Source organism: Drosophila simulans, chromosome 2L (genome assembly GCF_016746395.2).
Source record: "Drosophila simulans strain w501 chromosome 2L, Prin_Dsim_3.1, whole genome shotgun sequence".
In the NCBI taxonomy this organism is placed as follows: Eukaryota; Metazoa; Arthropoda; class Insecta; order Diptera; family Drosophilidae; genus Drosophila; species Drosophila simulans.
Genome location: NC_052520.2, coordinates 2,047,768 through 2,068,285, shown reverse-complemented (window position 1 = coordinate 2,068,285; position 20,518 = coordinate 2,047,768). Strand labels below are relative to the sequence as shown.

General features: G+C 46.9%; 4 protein-coding genes and 1 non-coding gene across 7 annotated transcripts; 2 read left to right on the top strand and 3 right to left on the bottom strand.

Annotated features, from left to right (window-relative positions):
• Positions 1–4,190: 4,190 nt before the first annotated feature.
• Positions 4,191–6,732, bottom strand: LOC6730644 (kinetochore and Eb1-associated basic protein). Of its 3 annotated transcripts, XR_006541495.1 has the most exons (5): positions 6,546–6,732; positions 6,176–6,487; positions 5,970–6,122; positions 4,545–5,756; positions 4,191–4,480 (listed from the first exon to the last, which is right to left on the bottom strand). XR_006541495.1 is itself a non-coding variant. In XM_016179406.2 (4 exons), the coding sequence occupies exons 1-4, from the start codon at positions 6,575–6,577 to the stop codon at positions 4,607–4,609; spliced, it is 1,647 nt and encodes a 548-aa protein (XP_016023080.1). In that variant the 5' UTR covers positions 6,578–6,732; the 3' UTR covers positions 4,191–4,606. The 3 variants fall into 3 exon arrangements, 2 of the variants coding, with proteins under 2 accessions (XP_016023080.1, XP_002077815.1); XM_016179406.2 differs by having other exon boundaries at positions 4,191–5,756; XM_002077779.3 differs by having other exon boundaries at positions 4,191–5,756; positions 5,970–6,119.
• A 1,081-nt stretch (positions 6,733–7,813) lies between these two features.
• LOC6730643 (E3 ubiquitin-protein ligase Su(dx)) lies at positions 7,814–14,471 on the bottom strand. Its single transcript, XM_016179405.3, has 7 exons — positions 14,141–14,471; positions 12,000–12,261; positions 11,795–11,937; positions 10,581–11,732; positions 9,592–10,514; positions 9,310–9,508; positions 7,814–9,247 (listed from the first exon to the last, which is right to left on the bottom strand). The coding sequence occupies exons 2-7, from the start codon at positions 12,160–12,162 to the stop codon at positions 8,978–8,980; spliced, it is 2,850 nt and encodes a 949-aa protein (XP_016023079.1). The 5' UTR covers positions 12,163–12,261; positions 14,141–14,471; the 3' UTR covers positions 7,814–8,977.
• A 383-nt stretch (positions 14,472–14,854) lies between these two features.
• LOC6730642 (accessory gland protein Acp29AB) lies at positions 14,855–15,717 on the top strand. The gene has a single exon (XM_002077777.4). It carries the CDS (start codon positions 14,895–14,897, stop codon positions 15,657–15,659), a length of 765 nt encoding a protein of 254 aa, XP_002077813.2. The 5' UTR covers positions 14,855–14,894; the 3' UTR covers positions 15,660–15,717.
• A 447-nt stretch (positions 15,718–16,164) lies between these two features.
• Positions 16,165–19,619, top strand: LOC6730641. The gene is made up of 2 exons (XM_002077776.3): positions 16,165–16,234; positions 16,538–19,619. Exons 1-2 carry the CDS (start codon positions 16,180–16,182, stop codon positions 19,474–19,476), a joined length of 2,994 nt encoding a protein of 997 aa, XP_002077812.2. The 5' UTR covers positions 16,165–16,179; the 3' UTR covers positions 19,477–19,619.
• Positions 19,620–20,354: 735 nt separating this feature from the next.
• On the bottom strand, positions 20,355–20,425 carry Trnag-gcc. The gene has a single exon. It is a non-coding gene; the product is annotated as a tRNA-Gly (tRNA).
• Positions 20,426–20,518: the final 93 nt, after the last annotated feature.

Below are 20,518 nucleotides of genomic sequence, written 5' to 3'. Positions count from 1 at the left end.
CTTTTGCGAGCTGCTTTTGGCAGCCACGCCAAGCGGCGAACGGCAAGCGGCCTTGGCCGCAGCCACCACCCACCGCCCGACGCCACCCCCTTGGTCGCCATAAATTGCCAGCCGCATCCATTCATATCTTGGGCTGCCTCCCGACTCGCCATGCATCATCGTCAGCGGCATCATCGCCGCCTTGAATTATGCGCCAATAAATTTGTTTGCTGAAAACTTCACCTAAACCGGATTTCCCCACATGCAGCATTTAAGTATATATTTAATTATTTGGTGAGAAAATTAGGCAATAATATCTGCAGTCTCCTGCCACTGCACTGCTCATTGCCTGTGCATTCGCCTGCGAACATCGAATTAGCAAGCGGCATTCGATTCGACTGCCGAGCGGCAACAGTGCGTATGATTAACACTAAATGCGTTCCCTGTCAAAGTGCATAATTTCAATTGGCAATGCGTTGCATCGAAATGGAAAAAATTGGGGAGTGCTCGCACCGCCCGTCACATAATTTTGCTTATTTTGGCAATTAGCTGGAAAATTGACGCTTCAAAATCAGAGTTCATTTGATGGCGAGGGTGGATGAAAGACCTTGTTCAAAGTAACTATTTCAACAAGAATTTAATTTCCGTCATAGATATTTTATTAAATCACACAATATCAGAACGTGACAAAGTGGGAAGTTAGTTTTCAGCGAGGGTGGACCGATGAATAATGGAAATCGTTAGTGTTCAAATAGCCCACTAATTATCCGCTTTATCCGACGATACATTATTCTCTGCCTCAAATATTCATATCCTTCCAATCTATTTTCCATATCAATCAGTCATGTTAGCGGTCCATAAACAATTGGCCGTAAACGCAGCAGATTTTATGCGCTTGTCACATGATAAACTGCGCTGAAATTATGTTTATTAAACATTGAAAAATGCATCGCAAATCTTCTATGCATAAGTGACACTTACTACCCGCCGGGTGCTTTTTATGGGGCAACGTAACTCAGGAGGCAGCTCCGGGGGTCACGGGGCAGGGGTCACAGGGCATCTGCATCTGGATGAAAACTACTAAAGCAACCCACGTGAAAGTTATAACTTGGCATTAAATGCGCAAAACCGAGCGTGGATATCGTGGATACACGGATCCCTAACACACACTCACACACACACTTTCGCATCTGTATCTGTGGCAATAAAATGCAGTTGAGTGCCAGGACGAGGGGCGGCGGCTGCGGTCGGTGGGCGTGGCAGGCTGGCAGGCAGGCAGGCAGGCGGGTCCTGTGAAGATGCTGCTCCTCCAGATGGAACAGACGGGGCAAATGTGTTGCGCATTTCGGTGGCAAAAGTTGCACAAATGTGTGAAAATTGTACAACACAAACAAGCGAAAGGAAACAGGACCCCGGAGTCCTGGAGCACGGAGCCGGCAGGATCCGGAGCTGGTGGCGAAACTTGCAGGACGAGTGTAAAATGCAATTGAAAAATGCCACAGTTTTGCATAAATCAGCAGGAAAGCGCCGAAAATGGTTCACAAACAAGCAGCAACAACAGACCAGGATCCGGCTGAACAACAATGGGTGCCGGCATGGGAAGGGGCACAGGAGCAGCCAGGAGTCGCAGGAGCTGGCAAACATGGCCGCAGGCAACCCGTAAACATGGCCAACATGTCGGCGCTGGAAAAGGGAAGAGTCGGCAAATGGGGGCCACGGACCGCCGCAGATATAATTTACTGATAATGCAATTGCCGTTCGAGCAAACGCACGCGCCACCTGCTGCAGCATCGTCCTGGCCATCCTCATCCTTGTCCTCGCCCCACCCGCCCCGCGTCCTTGTTGCACGCCCGACTAAGCAAGCAACTTCCTAGAGCCGAAAACCGCTGAAATGCGCAAAAAAAATTGAGCAATAACAATTACACTCGCCACAACGAAACTTTAATGCACTGCCGCAAAAACAAAAAGGTAGATAAAAATTACTAGGAATACAAGTTTTAAGACCAAGCTATGGTAAAAAAAATGTCCTTGCTTAAGGATATATTTTTAGGCTCCACAAATATATCTAGTAAGACCTGAAAGCATTTATAGAGTTTCCATTCGAGCTTAAAATATATGATTGCAATGGGATAGCAAAGTTAGCGTATTGATTCTAAATTCAGACAATTCTATGATCATATTTTTGTATTATTATCTAAGTATTGGGCTAAACTATCATTGACATCAAATGGTTTTCCGGCGCAACTGGGCTCATTACAGTAATGCTGGCTGGAAGGATGTGGCCCAGAGTTCCTACAACCGAGCGGAAGAGCAACTGTCAAATATAGCGAACGCTGCACAAACTGCATAAATATTGCAATCGCATGACTCGACTGGATTGGGGGGAATGGGAGGATTGGCGGACGCGGACTTGGTCACGCTGCAGTTGACGTTTTTCCCTTTTCGCTGGGAATGGCAGCTAAACCGGAGGACACATAGAAAACAGTTCAGCCGGCGAGTCATCATCCAGTGGCTACCACCGCTGCGCATACAAATTTTATTCGCTTCCGCCGGACGATTTCCAAATTAAAGCTGCCGCACTTGAACTTAAAGCACGGGGAATCCCCGCACGTTATCCTGTTTGAAATTAAACAGCAACAACAGAACTTACTTTCCATTAGTGCCTGGGAGAAAAAAGCAAAGGATGTCGAAGAAATAGTGCCTTTTGATTTTCGGCAATTCTTCCTTTGCTCGAGCGTTTTTCTCTTAAAAATCGCAGAGTGAATTTCTTTTGTTTGTTTGACAATCGAACGAGTTCGAAAGTTTTCGCATGAACACAGAGAAAGTACAGTCAGCACTCGCTAAATGGTGGCTTCATAAGGGAGGCTGAATTATGCATTTGATGGTGTAGGATAAAGTTTGAATAGGAATTTATGATCAACTGTAAAGTCGACTTGTTGGACAACAAATACTTGTATTGCTTCCAGCTACACTGAATAAAATCCAATTTGATTAAGTAGCACATAGAGGCAATGTGAATAAAAATACCTTGAAAGGAGCTCCCACTGCCGCAGCCCCACGACACTTTCCATTTGCTGGAAGTTCGCTGCTCGGCTAATTAACTCAATTGCAGCTTTTCCGGGCTCGGGCTCCGCAATTCTTCATTAGCTGGAAGTCAAAGTTTACGATATGCGATTATTTCACTCCAGCGAAGCTGTCAGTACTGGATGCGGATGCTGCTCCTTTGTGAGTGACTGGTGTGGGTGGTGCGCGAGGTGGGTGAGTGTTTGTTTTATGAAGGAAAATAATGTACGAGACAGCACCGCACCCAGCCACCCAACTGCCATTTTCCAGCCGCCGCATGCCGTAATTGTTTTGGCCTGACTCTGGGAGCCAAGTTTTGAAGGTGCTTTTGGCCACGCAGTTGGAGCTCCAGTACAAGTTATGACACACGATGTGGGCCAGATAACTATTTCCAGGTTGGGCCTGGAGTAAGTACTCCATGGCATAATCTTGGAACTTGGACCACTCCTCCTCGGCTCTTCTGTCCCCCAACCAAATTTCTGCACTCTAGGTGTATGTGCTTTTTGCCCCAGTGGCGTCGTGTTGTTATTGTTTAATTTGCGCAAAATTCAGCTTGTTGTGTGTTGTTCTTGGCTGGGGAATTTGCATTCGAAATTTTGGCATTGTTTGTCCTAGGAATTCGCATTTCCATTACACTAATTCATGTATTTTATTACACTTGCCTGCTCGGCTGGCGGGATTTGGATTCGCAGCCGGGCTTTAAACATTTTGTTGCCGAGGAATAATTTATGCAGTTCACTGTTTAATTGCACAGCTCCGTTTGCGGGTGCGGTGCGGTCATAGTTTCCAAGTTTATACTCGTGCCGGGGACTGACGCTGCTGCCTTGCATCTCTTCCAGTTGAGTAATAAGATTATTAGTTCCACTCCGGGGCACAAACACAAACGCATTATAAATCTAGCCCCAGCACACGCATACGCACACGCAAACAGACGCATGCCCGCCCACACACCCGGCCACTCCCCCTCGTTAGGCGACGTCCTTGCTGCAGGACCTCTAAATTAATGCCAATCCACAAGTCTTGCACAACTAAGCAGCAGCAGAGCTTGGCCTTCTGTCTAGCAGCTACTCTAAAACTAGTTCAATACCTTTTCCAAAAAAGTGTCAACTGAACTGACACACCTCTTTTAATGGTGAATATTTCACAAATCCATTTGGCTACGAAATTTATTTATTCCACTTGATATGGAATCTATACATGGTATGACAATAATGGCAACTTTAAATAACGAAAGGAAAACTCAAAATATACCAATGAAATGGTAGTGCACTTTTAAATATTTTGGCAAATCAAAGCTAAGCTGCTTAACTTTGCAGCTATTTCCTTTGACTTAGTGTAGCCAAGCTGCCGATGACTCATTTAAATGTCAATTACACGAACTTAAATCCAGGCCAGGATGTTGCCGAGACTTTCAGTTGATAAATTCAATTAAATAAATCTGTGAAATTCAGTATGACTACTAAGCCAGGAGCTTATACGCTAGGTTCGGGTGTTCAACTTACGCAACACGCAAATATTTGCTTAAATTAACTGGCATTCAATGAGGGATGTGGCTTATGTTCGCCTAAGGGCTTCCCTGGGGCGGCTTAATGTTTAGCTGTAGAAGATTTGAATAATTATCCTTATACAGCCGCTGCAGTTGCTCCATACGTTCGTGCAACTCCTCCTCCTTTGGATTTTCGTTCAAATGTAACTGGGTTAGAAGGCCGATATTTCTGTTTCTTAAAACCACAGAGTCGGCCAAGTCTTGTATTTGCTCATTAAAGGCTTCGATGCTTTGCTTGTTACCCTTATAACAGCGTTTTAATTTTATCTTGGCGAGGCTCACGAGCTCGGAGAACTCCTGGAGACGCAGGCGTTGCAGTTGGAGTTCATGGAGGGTCTCTTTCTGAAAATCCTGGAGTCTGGCAAAGTCCTGATTCCCATCGCGCTCCGTAACTTTATCCATGTCCTTGGATACGGGGGATTCCGACTTAAGAGATTCTCGGTAATTGTTTAAACTTGCTTTCTCTATTTTTATGTTTTCAAACTTCTGTTGCAGGCTCATTACATCATAAGATGTACCAGATGCCGATGCAAGTTGTTCAATTCTCTGCTTTTCAGAAACAACGGGGAGCACACACATGCCTTCTCCCTTTCGATGTTCGAGGACATCCAGCAAGAAATTGAGTAATTCCAGCACATGGGCGATGGCTTGTGTGCTGTTCGGCGTTTGAAGCCAGCTTTTGTTCACCTTTTTGGTGTACTGCAGCTGCTGCAGTGCCTCCACCATCTGCTGCACATAGCAATCCCTGCTAAGATGCGAAAATGTTATCCCATTAAAGGGTAGGAGGCGCACTAGTTGTTTCACAAAATCCGAGATAAGCTGACGTAACTGGTAGTCAGTCTTTTTCCGCCATTCTTTGCCAATCTTTTCCAGCTCCCGCCGCAGCAAGTCAGTCCCCAGCTCAGTTTTGAAGTCCAACTTTCGCTTTGAGGTGGTCAGCTTGATTGCTTTGTTGGATTCGTGAAGCCTTTTGGGATCCTTGGGGTACGAAAATCCCATCTGTGGCACTAGAAGCCTGCTCGATGTAAAGCTAGTCCTTGGTGGCTTTGTTTTTAGGCGGTCAATAGAAGTTGATGCCAAGCGATTGGTTATAGACTCCTGGCGCTCCCGTTCGAGGATCAATTTTGGGCGGATAGGCTGTGGCTCCGAGGATGGTATACATGTATGGCTGTTAAAGGGAGGAAAACACTTTAGGAGTTGAAAGATCAACTAGGTTCTAGCAGGGAAAACTGCATCGAAAAGCCATTTTTGTTATTTAGTAGCACTTTAATATTGATAGGGATAGAAAATTGATTGGCTATTCAAAAGACAGGATTTTAAAACTTAAATAATCGACAAAAAACTCTAATGCAATTTCCCTTTAGACAAATCCTTAACACACCTCTTTGAAAGTTCTGGGTTTTCCTTTGGATTCCTTTGGGACGGCATTTTCGTGACAGGAGTTCCTTGAAGCTTGGACCTAAGATCCTCCAGAAGTTCCTTAGCACGTTTTGGACGAGGTTCCGACGAGGGTATAGATTTGTTGGTACGGCTACTGAGAATAGCAAAGAATTGATTAGAAGTTGGGTCAGTGGAATTTCAGATTACCGGAACTCTGGTGTTTTGGGTCCTTCCCAGGTCCGCTGCCTGCTCTGGGAAGCCAACAATGCATGTTTTGGTGGTACTTTGGAGGCAGAGGAAGATCGATATAGTGATCGCTCCAGGCGCTGCAGCAATTGTTTCGGACGCTCCAAGCCGAAGTCGGCATCGGTAACGAATATGGAAGGTATCCGCATCTCTGGGTGTTTGGGGCTCTGGCAGTTGCGTGGGGTTAGATATCCTTTTGCGGGGGTGCACCTACTGGACCTCTGCCTCTCCAGCAATTCCTTGGTGCGCAAGGGCGAGCAGCACCCCGGAGTTCTAAGCAAGGATGTCGATGTTAGTATGTGAAAATACATGGACTTCTTGCCAAACCCACCGCACATCTGGCGATTTAGCCACACTACTCATTTTTCGAGCTCTTAATGTAAATGTTTTTAATTTTCCTCAGGATATTTACACTTTTTAAATTTGAGCAACAATAACAAGCCAGTGACAACAAATGCACAGATGTAGGTGACATAACAGCATCTGGCAACGCTGCCACAGAAGATACAGATGGCAGCACTTGGAGATCAGCTGTAGCAGCGCCGAAAGGATCAATTAAATTTTAAAACCAAACGGTTTTTTAAAACCAAAAGTGAAATCGATTCGTGCTCATGCACCAGGCGGCTGAAAATAAGTGGCACTCGCCAGCAATTACAAGCAGCGCCCGCCGCTACCTTTATTAACTTTAAAACTGCATCCATTGGCAAGGCGACCCGGGCGGTGAGCACATAAATCATGGATGAAAGTGAAAATTGGTTGCACCTACCACGAGCACGGGTTCCCAGGTTCCCAGGTGGGCGTCGAAAGGTGCCGCGTCCGCCGACCCACGACCCCGCCCATTTGCGGCGTAATTACGAAACAATACACGCGTCGGAAGCGAAACCAGCAGGCGGCCAGCCAGGAATGAAGAGGCAGAGGAGCCGCCAGGATTCCGGAACATGGAGCCGAGAGCCATGAGTCAGAGGGTCGCAGTAGCATAGCCCCAATCCCCAGAGCTTGGCGGAGGTGTTATCTGCGGGGCCCCAAGTAAGCACTTTAAAAAATGTATGGAACATATGTATACCCAAAACGATGGAACCCCAAATTCATCTAGAAAATAGTTTATGCACCAAATTGATAGGATCTACCAGCAAAATCTTCTCAGTGCACCGCCACCTGTACACTGTGTAGTTTTCCTGTTTTGACTGCTGTGTTTTTGCAATTTAACCGCAATAAATAATGGAGCAGCTTGTTAAATTTGAGCGCCCGCCCACCAGGAAGCGCTGCAAAAATGTAGGTTAGACAGCCCAGGATAACGATAGTGATGATGATGGTGGTTATGATGGCGATGATGACGGTGCTGGTGATGATGATGGCGATGTTATCAGTGGCCATTTCACTGGCTGACCGAAACGAGACTCGTTTGGTGTGGAAATGCGATTTTTACATGTGATATAGATTTTAATTGCGGGGCATTAAAATGCAAGTGGCGGCCAAAAATGCGCTTAAAATAATTACATTTATTGCCGCATCGCCGATTTGGCAGCCGACTAAGCGAAAAGCAACCGCAAATGTCGACACAGTTGCTGTTGCCAAGTATCAAGTATTTCATCGGCCGTGTATCACTAAATAATTTTGCATTTATTTTATATAATACAGTACACATTGCATTAAACTAAATAAAATCTATTTAATATATAATATATATTTAATATGTACTCGTACACAATCAACCCTATATACGCCGCACCTCCTAATCCTCCGATTTGTCTTAGTCCGCACTTGTGTGTAGCGTAGTTAATATACGAATCGCCTTTAGTTTTGTTAACAACAATTATTGCTATTTGAATTCATTATTGGTTTAAGTGTATTCTCGTGTTTGTCGTTTAAAATCCTAACGTATTTTGTTTGTTTGTTTGCGGTGTTTCAAGTTCTCACTTCTCACGATGTCTGCGTCGTTAGTGTGGATATACATATTTAAAATATAGTTTCTATTTAGAGTTCTGTGTATGCTTGATAAACAATTGAACAGCTAAAACAGTTTGCCAGTACACCAAACTCAGCTCGTCAACAATTCGAATTCGGTCGAGTAAACTATTTACAAGTGGAGCGTATCAATATAAATTCACCAATTGTGGTTAAAAACATGCAAGCCGGGGCTCGTTGTACAATTGAACTAGAAGCAATCAGTGTGCAATCTTATGGCGAAAACGTAACATTTAGTTGCGATTGCTAGACAGTATGATGTGGGCCAAACGGAGGGACGCCCTAAGCAAGCCCAAGTTCAAATTTGAATTTATTCTGGGAATGGCGGTGCTTAAGTTCTTAAAGGCTTAGCTAAACGGTAGGTGGTTTTATTTATCGGCGTAAAACAAGGACCCAAAGAAATGTATGAAAATTACATTTGAAGATGGTCGTAAGAAATATCAACAGAAGCGAATCAATCCAACTTTGTTTTAAATTTACACAGGACAGTTTGCAGTGGATAAATTATGCCTAACAAATTATAAGTATCTCTAAAATAGGCTCTCAATATTCATTCATACATAGATTGTTCTCAAATATCTCGAGTGATATCGGCTGCGAACATAGGAATAGACAGACAAAAGTGTGTGTTTCGTGTTTACAGTATACAGTAGTAATACATACGTATGTAATAATAATAATAACAGTAACTATTTAACGCAACGTGGTCGTCAAATGGAAAGGGGGAGGGGACGGTAAAGCAGGCGCTTAACTGGAATTAAACATTAATCAACAAACCGACCACAAATCGACTGCCACTCATTCCTGGCAGAAGCCCTCAGTCTCCTCGATGGCAAAGGTCAGCTTTTCCACCAGCTGATCGTAGCTCTTGTACGGCGGCAGGTCCAATCGATTGAAGCAGGTGTGCGAGCGCGGCAGCCACGTCTCCTTGCCCACCTTCTCGATGCAGAAGCGCTGCGGCCCGTTGGAGCCCATCAGCTCGGCGAATCCTCCGACCGGCACGCGACACGTGCCCGTCACAAACTGCAGCAGGCGAGCTCGCTTCTCGTTATCCGTCTCGCGAACAAACTGCAGAGCCAATTATCCGGATTAGCGAAGGGAAAGGGCACAAAGAACACAAAGGAACCCACCTGCCAGAACCAGACAACTTGCTTGGAGTTGCGGTTGTAGTGCCTGTAGATGGTGTTGCGCTGCCAGTCCTCCACGTCCACGTCCTGCATGCCGCACAGAATAAGCTCCAGCTCGCGCTCGTCAAAGTACTTGAGCCACTCCAGAGGCACCACCTCATTGAAGCCTTCCAGGAACGTCTTTGTCTGCTGCTCAATGCCACTGTAATAGGAATCAGTTAAAACCGAGTCAAAAATGACACCCATATTGACAACATATTGTCGGTTATCAAGTCAAGTGCTTACCGCGTCATCCGCCACTCTGTCATGAGGGTGATGTACTCCTCCTTGTTCTCCTCCGTGACGCGCTCCTTTTCCCCGTTCTCCTTCAACTCGTGATGGATTATCTGGCCGAGCACTTCGAAGTCCACACTAAACCAGAGCTCCAGTCCGCACTCATCGATGTTGTTATCTTTCACCCAGATAAGCGAGTTGTAGAACTCCGGATCGATCGTCTCGATGTCCTTGATGGTCAACTTCTTGTTTAGCATGCGCTTGTAAAATGGCATTGTGAATCCACTGTAGATAAACCTTCCATGATACAGGGCCATCGCGATAAAGCGACCGATGAACTTGAAGTACTGCAGGTGATCGGGGTTCACGTACGAGGCGGGGTTTATCTGCAGGCTGTAGTTGTTCTTGTTCGCGTACTCAAACAAGCAGTACATGGGATTCAGGACCTCGTGGGAGAGCAAGAAGAACCACTCGCGAGATACACCACCATAATCCAGTCCCTCCTCGCCGCGGAATATGATATAGAGCCGCCTTCGCAGTTCGTAGGCTGGCAGACGCATGATCTGGTGGTATGAATCCTCGAACAGGGTTTGTCGCGTCACCGTGATCTTTATGTGCGATGGCAAAGCGTTGCTCTGGCACAAGTAGCGGAACTGCGACAGCTTCCAGCGGAAACTGCGTTCGTAGGCACGTGGCACTCCGTACACTCCCTTGGCGCCCTTAGGAGCACCGGGTCGAGGATCCTCGAAGGTGGTTCGCCTCGTATTGTGATCCACGAAGAAGCGCTCACCGGCGGCTGTATAGCGGATTTCCCAGCCGGGCGGAAGCGGGCCCTCGTTGATTAGGCTCACCTCTTGTCCCTGCGTGCGTGGATCCTCCCACTGGGTGGTTCGGTTCTTGTGGTTAACAAAGTACACTCTGTTGTCCGATTGGATCTGTGCATGATAAATTAAGGAACGAGTTGAAATAAATACTTTTTAAATGTAGACAAACGGCTTTACCTTCTTCTCCCATCCATCTGGAAGTGGACCCAGTGCATCCTCGTCGTCCTGCGTCACCTGGGCTGTCACCGCCGTTGGTTGCTGCTGCTGCTGGGAGTACAGGTATCGCTGGTTGCCCTGAGACACAACGTGGGCCCGCTGACCCTGCCAATGCTGGAAGTGCATCAGACGCTCACTGTTCGGCCGCTGCCAGGTAGTTTTTCTTGTGTTGTGGTCTACGTAGTAAACTCGACCGCGTCCATCCTTCCTGATCTCCCAGCCTGGCGGCAGCGGTGTCGGTTTCTCCCAGTATGTGGAGCGTGTATTGTGATCTACGTAATATCTGCGGCCATACTGGTCCAGGCGGATTTCCCACCCCGCAGGCAGAGGTTCATCATCCGCTGGTTGTGTCTGCAGTTGGGGATCTGTGCTTTGGCTCACGGGCAGTCCAACTCCTGGCTGTTCAATTGGTGGGCCTGCTACTCCAGGTGGTCCTACCGCTGCTCCTCCTCCAGCTGGCAAATAAACAGCAGCTGGTTGTGTATTCTCTGGCAGCGCTCCGTACACTTGGGTTAGAGGACGAGCTAGTGCGGGAGCTGGTGGTTGCTGAGGATACGGAGCTGTCTGCGGCACGGCCGCACCAGTGCCATTGACCATTCTCAGGGGTTGCTGTTGATTCTGAGATTGCTGCTGTTGCTGTTCCCACACCGGGGGCGCCTGCGTAGATCTTCGGTGATCTCCACCTCCATTCGGCAGGGGAGAGCGGCTCTCTCCGCCGTTGCTATTTCCACTGCTCGAGCGTAGCCGCATCCGTGCCCGTACTCCACCGTAGATCATGCAACTTCGTCCGGCGGCTGCATCACTGACCATCGACGGATTAACCGCCTGGACGGGTGGATTGCCATTCTGTTGGCCAGCCACTGGCTGAATCTGCAGCTTGCTCATGTCGAGTTTAAGGCCATTGAGGATGGCCACTAGCTCGCCGCTCTTCGTCTGGCGATTGTCCGACTTGCTGGTGACGAACAGGTCGATGGTCAGCTCAAGGAACTCACACCGCCCATTGTAGTGCTGCAGAATGTGCGCCAGGTTGATGATCCGCTCACCAAGCATGGCATCTTTACGGAAACTGGAGTGATCCAGCACTTTGAAGTGCAGCGTTGAATTGGGTGTAATCTAGCGACGATAGATCCCGTGGATATTACAAATAATTTGCTCTTATTATTATTTCTACTCACCAGCACTGTAAACTCCTCGTTCCACTTGGGCAAATAGCTGTTCTTCACCAGGTCCGTTTTCCGCTTGCTTTTGCTGTCAATCAAGAGCTCCACGTAGGGATTTGGCTTGAGGAAGCCATTGTTGCGCAGCGAAGCCTCCTCGACTGAAAGGATTTCGGGCCATTATTGATTGAACAGAATGTTTCACTTTCTTTTGTTTGCTCACTTGTCACGCTTAATTGATGATATCCTTGATTGGCACTCCCACTGGCCCCCGCCCCCGAGCTGGAGGTGGGCGTGGGGCTGGCGGATCCCGCTCCATTCACCGTCTGCCCGGCTTCCATGCCGCCGGAAGCTGCACCCGCTGGCAGCCCATTTCCATCGGCCATTTAGTGGCTGAGTGTGTGAGTGCTCCTGGTGCTCCGCCTCCTCCTCCGCCTTGTATTCCTCCCTCTGAGTGACCTTCACCACCTCGGGGAGCTGTCGTTCTGAAAGAGAAAGCCAGTATTGAGCACGCTGCTGTTGACTTTTGGTGGTGGAAAGTATCGAATGGGGGAAATTGCGTGTTCGGGAGCTGATAAGATAAGTCCGGAACACGGTCTACATACGTAAATGGTTTATCAATACCAAAAATGAACAATGCTGTTGAACAGGAAGCTTTTATAGAGTGGTTATAACTATCCGAATAAAACTGTAGTACACACTTTCGCTAGGATACAGATTACCAACAGGGCTATATTGGAACCCTGAGTGATTTACTAAGCACTTTTTAGATGTTATGCAGTTTTCCTTAGTCGCTTTTAGCACTCGACGACTTAAACACCTGATCTTAGGAGGCAGATAATGCCAGCTCTATATCATTATGAAAGCGACTATCCGCAGATAAGATATGGCTGTTTAGCTTTGTGTATTATATAGTGTAAACGACAGTATGGCAAAAAAACTGTTTGCGAATAGGCCTTCACTTTTTTGGTGAAATAAACTGCTCGAACAAAATGTGAGCTGTAAAATGTATGTACAGTACAACTCGGTCATACATGAAAGATAAAAATTGTGCGAAATCACAATCACAATTTCAAGCGAAATTAATCATGACCAAACTGGGAAAACAATTTATTAAAAAACTGAGTAATGTTTCTGATCCCAAAATACATTAATTGAATAAGGGTGGCTAGAGGAGAGGTTTAAATGATTGGAAGGAGCTGACATTATAGAAATTCCCCCAAATAAATTCACTGATAAGTGCACTTGATTTCGTGGACTTTAAACTGCTGGGAAGCACTGTATTATCGCCTATTAATTTTCTCCATAATTTGCGACTGCCACGGGTGTGTGCGTGTGTGTTTCCCTGTACTTTTTCGTACTGGTCATCCATAACTTTGATAGCAAACACCCCGCCACACAATAGATTGTATAATAATGTTGCCATGTGAGTCATCGACAACACGAAAAAGAAAACGGCAAGTGAATTCGGTTTCAATTGTTGAATGGCTATTGCATATTGATTGTGTGCAGGAAGCAACATGGCCGATATGGCGATACACAAGCCAAGAAATAAGTTATTTTGTTATATATGTACTATAGTTTGAACTAAAATCTCACTGCTTTAATGACTTCTTCGCTTTGCTTATCAGCATGCTGATAACCACCGTGATTTTCTCGGTGTGTACCGCTTGCTATTTCCCTTTTGCTTGCGTTTTCACTACATTAATTTGCCGAGAACACGTGAGCAAGTGCAGCTTGTTGTTTACCATTAGTGTTTACTCATCAGGTTCTGTGACCGGATTGAAATCGATTTGGATCTGAATGAGGCATAGTTCTCCGATCAATTAGCACGCACTTCCCGGCTCATTTCGCCTATCATTCGAGCGCTTATCAGTGGGCCGATGAACAAAGGGAAGCTATCTGGTGGGGCAGCCGGAACGCGAGCCAAGCGAAGTAATCAGCAACAGCTGTCAATAAGCCTAGAATGCACTTCTCGCTCGATGGTTGGGGAGGGGCGGTGGAGGGAGGGGAACTTGAACTTCCTTGAATTATCGACCGCAGTGCTTAGTCACCCACACAGCGGCACTATGCTACAGTACACACATATATATATATGTAGATATATATTTATTCGTGGTCATGTAACGCACGCCAGAAAGAAGGTAACTACCTCTCCCACTCCCACTCCTTCTGTGGGTGGGCGTGTGTGTGTGTGTGCGCGCTTGTAATTGAGGCAAAGGTCGCGACTTCCATCCCGCTCGCACCCGCTGCCACCGTTCTACCGCTGGCGAATTCCAATGCAAGAGGCGTTCCTTTTTGTTTTTAGCAATTTCTGGGGGTTTCTCCTCCTCCGTTTTCCTTTCCTTTCTACCTGCGCCTTACCTTCTGCTGCTTCTTCTTCTGCCCCTGGTGCTCCTACAACTTGCGCCTGTGTGTGTGGTTGTTGTCTCCTGTGTGCGGCTGCATGTGTTGGTGTGTGTGCGGGATTCTAAATTGGGTTTCCCGTGCCCCGAAATGAATGGCTGGATTATTGCACTAGTTGGCGCTGCCGCCCTCGCTTTGGTCCACTTAATCGCGAGCAGTTGATATCGCTGCACTAATTGTTTATTTGTTATTTTGTTTCGCTTGCAAGCAGCAATTTCTAGAGCTGCAACTTCGGACGATGTTTTTCGATACAACTGATGTGGCCACTCAGTGCGCGAATCGATAGGTTCAAGTCACTTGGCAAGGCTTGTATCCACGCTAGACTGGGTTGGTGTACTCGCTATATTATCAACTTACGTGTTCAACCAGAGTTGCCGTATTAGCTCAAAATGGAGTAGCCAACCAGATTTGAAAAAGACCGCGAATAGGAAATAGGAATACAAATGTATGGCCCGCATTCAAACAAAAACGAAGGTAAATAATTAGAAACAAAGTTATGCACCAGCTAGTACTTCTGGTCTCCCCGATTTTATTTTAATCTAAGTGTATTTCCCTATATAAATTGGCAGGCCCATTAATATTAATTACACAATTGCGTTGCTCATTGAATTTCTTTAAATGTTATTTAATTTTGTCGTGCTATTGAATTAATATAAAAGCGCGAATTCAGTGCATCGAATGACATAGTGTATGCCAGTAAAAAGTGCTTACAATGCTAAAATCCGCAATTGCTTTGCTATGTGGGCTTCTTGCTTTAAATTTGTGTGGAGCTTGGGCAGAATCCATGAGTTGTCCTTTGAAGGACCCGCCTAGCCAGTGCGGAGGATACTGTCTTGGTGTACTCATGCCCGTGTTAAATCACCTGAACATTCCCCACAATCTGGCGAATTCAAGCAAGGCTAACGAGGTCCTGTTGAGACAGTACACTATGGAAGGCCAACTGACTGCTCTGAAGGATAAGCAACTAAGCACTGAAGTCGCACTGGATGCCCAGGGCAGAAAACTGGATATTAACGAACAGAACTTAACTGACCGACTGAATGGCTTGGAAAGCATACTGTCGGCCCTGAAGGAAACAGTCATAGAATTAAAAACCAAAATTAAATACCTCAGATTCGAGCAAATCGGCTCAAAGTACTATTACATAGAGAAAGTATCCGAGAAGAACTGGTCCGATGCTTCAAAAACTTGTCGCAATATGGGAGGGCACCTGGCCGACATTAAGGACGAGGCACATCTGAACGCCATCAAGGCGAATCTCCAGAGAGACACGCATTACTGGCTGGGAATCAACGACTTGAAGGCGAAGGGCGAATTCTTGTCCATGTCCACGGGCAAGTCGGCTCCCTTTCTGAAATGGGGCTCGGGAGGACCCTCTCAGTTGGACACCTTCAACTGCGTGTTCCTATACAATGGGGAAATGCACGATTACCCATGCAAATATAACTTCCAGTTCATTTGCCAGACCGAGGAGTAAAATTTATATGTATCACTTAAATAGAAAACACATGAGAATAATAAAACCTTTGCTGATGCCGTAACACCCGTGATTTTTTATTCAATCCCTCAAGCCTTCATTAGCTTATCTCTATTACTCACTTTATGGTTACTAAATTTACCAGTTTCACGTTATATTGCACTTTTAGACAAACAAACTGCGCACAAAAAGTGAAATTTCCTTGATTCTCCGATCTTTCCAGTAGCACAAAAACTATTTGTTTAAACAATTATTAGCACTCGTTTTAAATACGATCACTGAGAGCGGAGAGGCCAAGAAAATTCGTCGTATACCATGTTGTTTGTTCGCTTTCGGACTTTTTCACACATTGTCAAGAGTTTCAGAGAACGCGGCTCAAAGTGAAAATTATCAAAATTTAATGTGCCGACCGCTCCGCATCCGCAGTCATTCGTGTCGCGGGCTTCGAACGGAGCAGATCGGAAGTTACGGCTACGGACTGTGCACTACGGGCGGAAGGATTACGCGAAGAGGATACGCGATGAGACAGCTGCTGGTTTACGCGTTGGTCGCGGGCTTGTTTTACTTTTCCGAAGGTAAACTCCGCCAGGAAGTGAATTGTGCCAGAATTAGATCAGTTTTGGTTTTCCTACTCTCAAAGGAAAATGTTCATAAATTCATATACGTACTTAACTTAAGTAACTTAAAAAATAATATGCCCTAAAATGAATAAGAAAGAAAGAGAAGACCTTCCATTGCTTTTAAGATATATAAAAAGAATTAAATTATGTAGGAAAACCAAAACTTATTATTCGGAAATCTCCGCCAAAGTCAAAGTGCTTTTCCCATGTTAATGTGTACATTACTCCTTTTCCCATTTCCGCACTTGCTTAACGCAGGCAAGCCGTGCCCCGAAAAGACACGCCCCCACAAAACCCGCTGCGACGCCTTCTACAAGTGCCGGGAACTGCCCTCCAACTCGCACGTTTGGATTCCGGTGAAGTGCAACGAGGGACTGGTGTTCGAGTCCAGTTTGGGCAGCTGCGTTCTGCCTGGCGAGGATTGGGAGTGCATCACCCCGAGTGAGATGAGCTCCACGCAGTCGCCACCTGGGAGGCCGGACGCAGACATACTGATAGTCAACGACATGGACGAGGCGGGTCTGCTGTTGAGCGAGTCCAGCCACAAGGACGATGGCACCGTGGAAATAGTTCTGGACTCCACACTGAGCAGTGAGGAGAATGAGGATAGTGAGAAGGCGGCCCAGAGCAAGCCGCAGCCGGAGGAGGACATATCTTCCAGTCACAATTTCGACTCGAGTGGCGATGGGGAGCTGGTGGAACTGGATTCCCCAGCTGGTCTGAAGCCGGAGAACCGCGAGGAGGTGACTTCCAGCAGCATGGAGCACAGAACAGAGGTGGAAAAGCTAAGAACGGAACTGAAACAGGTGGCTGGTATCAGCGAAATAGCCAAACCGGGATCACCCATCGATCCCAGCCTGACTGCTCACCTGCAGAGATTGTCCCAACTGATTGATGGACTGCAGCAGACCTACCAGAAGACAGATAAGCCTCAGACGGAGATGCGTCCAGACCAGTTGAATGCCTTCCTGGCACACTTTGACATCAAGAACCGGTATGAGATGATGAACCCCATGGAGCAGACCTCTTCCACGATCACCACCACCACCAGTACCACAGAAGCCCCCAAAATAAAGCCAAGGCTACCGGAACCCACCTCGAATAAGACCCGCCTGCAGGAGCATCTGAGCCACCATCGCCTGGAGCCGGAGACGAAACTAATGCTCAGCAATGCCGTGCCCTACTCCTCGCATGGAACCACCGGGCAGGGATATGCCAATTCCCAGATAGTGGTGAATCGCCCCGAAGGCTCTGTGATGTTTGCCCTGCCGCCCAATTACGGGATGAGCCAGGAACAGGGCTCGTATGTAAACCACCATTCCGCACAGAGTCACGAATACAGCGATCATGAGCCCAAGATATCGGAGGACACCTTGAAGACGGTTCTGGAGCTATCCAAGCAGATGATCGCCGCACAAAACCTGCCCAAGGTGCTGCCTAATCCGGGCTTCAATGGTGCCTATTACCAACCCATTCTGCAGCCTGTTTTCATGTCCCCCCAGGGCAATCCCTTCCAGCAGTACTACGGCATGCCGCCTCCCTTGAATCCGCACTACATGCAGCACAAGAAGCACTCCGCTGGAGGCGGTTCCTCGGGCAATGGCTACAACAAGCCCAGCACCACCATTATTCACAACAATGTGATACCTGTTCACCTATCCAGCACGAGTTCGGGGGAAAAGGAGGTGCTGGACACGTATGGCAATAGTTTGGGGGTATATCCCAGTATGGATAAGCATGTGACCGCCAGCCAGACCAGTGGCATGGAGTACATGACGACAGCTAGGCCCGTTACGATCGCAACCACTGCCACCACCTACTCCGCTCAGTACGGATCCCAGTCCCCGTTTGCCAGTGACTACACCTTGACCACTCCGCGACCCTTCGAGCACCAACCTTCAGCCGCCACAGTGGCCACCTACTACACTCCAAGTCCGCATCTGGGCGAGCACAACGCGAATAGGGTATACCAACCCACCGAGTCCTATCCCACGATGAATATGCCCCGACCCATGGACATGTTTCCAGGACAAATCGATGCGGACAGGGTGAGCATTCGGCCCAACTCGCAAAAAATCGAAAGCATGGAGATGGACGAAGATATGATTAAGGCCAACTATCAAAGTGGCTCTGGAATTGGAAATGGGAATGGGAACACTCTTCCTCACGTACTGACCTACAGCAGCGACATGAGCCAGCAATTAGCACCTTCGAATGGCTATCTGGAGCAGAGTTATAGCCACCAGCAGCCGCAGCACCACAACCATCCATATATGCCCAGGCCCAGACCCACGATGAGCAGCAGTATCTATAGTGACTCGGATGGCAATATGGAGATGAGCATGTTCACCAGCAGTCCGAATCTCAACCCATTCAAGGGCGGCAACGTGAAGTATCCAGGGAGTACTTCGTCCAATGGCCAGCTGGTTAACTTCAATGGCAACTTCATCAGCCTGGATGTCTTCCAGAAATCCATACTTCCCCTGATGACCAAGTCGCCATCCGCCCTGAATGAGCTGGGAAACGTGGAGGTCATCACATGCCAGGCGGGCGTAAGACAGCCAAATCAAACCGACTGCACGCGATATTTCGTTTGCAGCAAGAAGGATGGCAAGGTCCTGTCCTACTCCTGCCCGCCTTACACGGCGTTCAATAAGCAGACCAGGATTTGCGATGCCCCCACCTATGCGCAGTGCAGCAATGTGCTTCCTGCCTTCAATGGCTACACCATAGATAGCAATAGGAGGCTCCAGATGGAGGCCATCAAGATGCTGAGTGAGGCCAAGAGGAGGCAGGAGGCTGCCTTGAAGGCCCAGAGCATAGCCAGTCTGCTCCAGCAATACGGAAGCACTCAGCAGGCGCAACCTGGCATATCGTCCAACGTAGAGAGTGATCCCCTGGACTCGTATGTGGTCAGCCTGCCAGAAGTCAGTCTGGCCACCACCACCAGCAGACCCACCATCATCCAGAGCAGCAGTGGTGTGAGCAGTGGTGGTTCGTCGACTCCCGCAAAGAAGAGGAAGTACTACTGCAAGGAGGGCGATAAGATCCCGGACCAGACCTCCATTTCCAGCTACTTTGTGTGCTACAAGAACGCCCAGGGTCAGATGAAGGGCCACAAGATGAGCTGCTCCAAGAGCCTGCTCTTCTGTCCCAAGACCCTCATGTGCACCCTTGCCTCCAAGTGCACCGACTAATCCGTTCCAAATTGTTGAGAATTTTTCCACATTTGCCACCTTAAGTTACTTGCCTAGACGCTAAGTTATTTATTCTAGTTTTAGTTGAGACCGAAACGAGACCTATTAAACTTCTGAAAACCCAAAAATGTATATATGGTATGTGTATTTGTTTTCTTTTTTGGAAAGTTTCTCGGCTTGTTCTAGAGCAAATAAGACCTTGCCCTTCCGGTTTCTGGGCTCCAGCTGGAAAAACTGACCTTCTTGAATGGCCCTCCGAACATGATATATGCCAGGCGGTCACTAAAACCCAGGGGAGGAATTATTTTGAAAGGGGATAATATTATAAGTCACTAATAGGAACAAAATATCTATGAAGTAATTAAAGCCTTTTACTTGTAATACACATTCACATGGAAAAACCTGTTAGAAAAGAGTCATTGCAAGAAATTGCAACACGCGAATAATATAATATTTAACACATATATGATGGATTATAAAATAATCTGCAGTTCCCACACCGAATAATTTAAACCAGCATGCTTTCCTTAATCTTGGAGTTGACTCCGTCCCTGTTTTTGGTCACTGTCCGAAGCAGCCAAAATGATTTTCACTTTTTTAATGTCTTCATGAAGATTTTACTTGTTTGTTTTTAGTGCGCTGCCCAAATGGTCATTATTACATGAAACACTTGACATTTACGCTCGTACTCTAGTTTAATTATGAACTCAAAAGAGTAGCATAAAAAATGAGTGCAAATGTACCGAGTTCACACTGGTCAAGAGTGCTACAAATTTGCAAGTATTAATAAATGTGATTTACGGGAGCCTTATGAAAATAACATGGAAATTTAACAATGTAGTTAGTTAGGTATTTAGTTAATTGTGAAAAAAAAACGTTGCATCGGCCGGGAATCGAACCCGGGCCGCCCGCGTGGCAGGCGAGCATTCTACCACTGAACCACCGATGCTTGTGTGTAGCGTGTCGAATTGTAAATATATGCTATGGTGATCAACTGATCACTTTTCACACATGTGGGCTGTGTTTAAAAATAGATTCGAAG

What these genes read in the sequence shown, in the direction of transcription:
- LOC6730644 (XM_016179406.2), bottom strand. Translation starts at nt 6,577, where the DNA reads ATGAGTAGTGTGGCTAAATCGCCAGATGTGCG. An exon ending in CCCAAAACACCAGAGTTCCG is followed by an intron (nt 6,123 to 6,175) that starts GTAATCTGAAAT and finishes TGCTATTCTCAG; the next exon opens with TAGCCGTACCAACAAATCTA. An exon ending in AACCCAGAACTTTCAAAGAG is followed by an intron (nt 5,757 to 5,969) that starts GTGTGTTAAGGA and finishes TCCCTTTAACAG; the next exon opens with CCATACATGTATACCATCCT.
- LOC6730643 (XM_016179405.3), bottom strand. Translation starts at nt 12,162, where the DNA reads ATGGCCGATGGAAATGGGCTGCCAGCGGGTGCAGCTTCCGGCGGCATG. An exon ending in TCATCAATTAAGCGTGACAA is followed by an intron (nt 11,938 to 11,999) that starts GTGAGCAAACAA and finishes AAATCCTTTCAG; the next exon opens with TCGAGGAGGCTTCGCTGCGC. An exon ending in ACAGAGTGGCGGATGACGCG is followed by an intron (nt 9,509 to 9,591) that starts GTAAGCACTTGA and finishes TTCCTATTACAG; the next exon opens with TGGCATTGAGCAGCAGACAA.
- LOC6730642 (XM_002077777.4), top strand. Translation starts at nt 14,895, where the DNA reads ATGCTAAAATCCGCAATTGCTTTGCTATGTGGGCTTCTTGCTTTAAAT.
- LOC6730641 (XM_002077776.3), top strand. Translation starts at nt 16,180, where the DNA reads ATGAGACAGCTGCTGGTTTACGCGTTGGTCGCGGGCTTGTTTTACTTT. An exon ending in CTTGTTTTACTTTTCCGAAG is followed by an intron (nt 16,235 to 16,537) that starts GTAAACTCCGCC and finishes TGCTTAACGCAG; the next exon opens with GCAAGCCGTGCCCCGAAAAG.